The sequence below is a fragment of the Petaurus breviceps genome, unplaced genomic scaffold (assembly GCF_028583685.1).
Source record: "Petaurus breviceps papuanus isolate PSGF00001 unplaced genomic scaffold, PetGlider_PUasm1.0 185, whole genome shotgun sequence".
Taxonomy (NCBI): domain Eukaryota; kingdom Metazoa; phylum Chordata; class Mammalia; order Diprotodontia; family Petauridae; genus Petaurus; species Petaurus breviceps.
In genome coordinates, this window is record NW_027185797.1 from 38421140 (window position 1) to 38421499 (window position 360).

The 360-nt window shown below is 59.2% G+C and overlaps 2 protein-coding genes across 3 annotated transcripts in view; one reads left to right on the forward strand and one right to left on the reverse strand.

The window, feature by feature from the left end:
* Positions 1–360, reverse strand: part of LOC138161883 (serine/threonine-protein phosphatase 2A 65 kDa regulatory subunit A alpha isoform) — a 454863-nt gene that overhangs the window by 143953 nt on the left and 310550 nt on the right. The window lies entirely within an intron of this gene.
* PLAUR (plasminogen activator, urokinase receptor) overlaps positions 1–360 on the forward strand; it is a 13328-nt gene that overhangs the window by 9777 nt on the left and 3191 nt on the right. For both annotated transcript variants that reach the window (XM_069088884.1, XM_069088882.1), the window contains one exon: positions 108–260. In XM_069088884.1, coding sequence (XP_068944985.1) covers positions 108–260 — 153 coding nt within the window. The remainder of the gene's footprint in view (positions 1–107; positions 261–360) is intronic.

The following is a 360-nucleotide window of genomic DNA, read 5'->3' on the forward strand; positions in this document are numbered from 1 at the left end:
TCTCTCTCTCTCTCTCTCTCTCTCTCTCTCTCTCTCTCTGTCTGTCTGTCTCTCTCTCCTCTACCTGGGGCCAGTAGAGTTACCCTCTTCCCCTCCCTCCAATTCAGGTCCCTCCCCTACTTTCCCTGGGGCTCGGACCCTTGAGTGTGAGTCCTGTGCGTCCTCTGACCAGAGCTGTGAACGAGGTCGGACCCTGACCCTCCGCTGCCCAGAGCCCACGGACCAGTGCTTGGAGCGGATCTCCCAAAGCAGCCTTGAAGGTAAATGCAGCCCCTGCCCCCTCCCCAAGTGAACCCTTCCTTAGTGGGTCCTCCCTAATTACCCTCTCCTCCACTCTCCCTGCCTGAGTGACCCCCATCA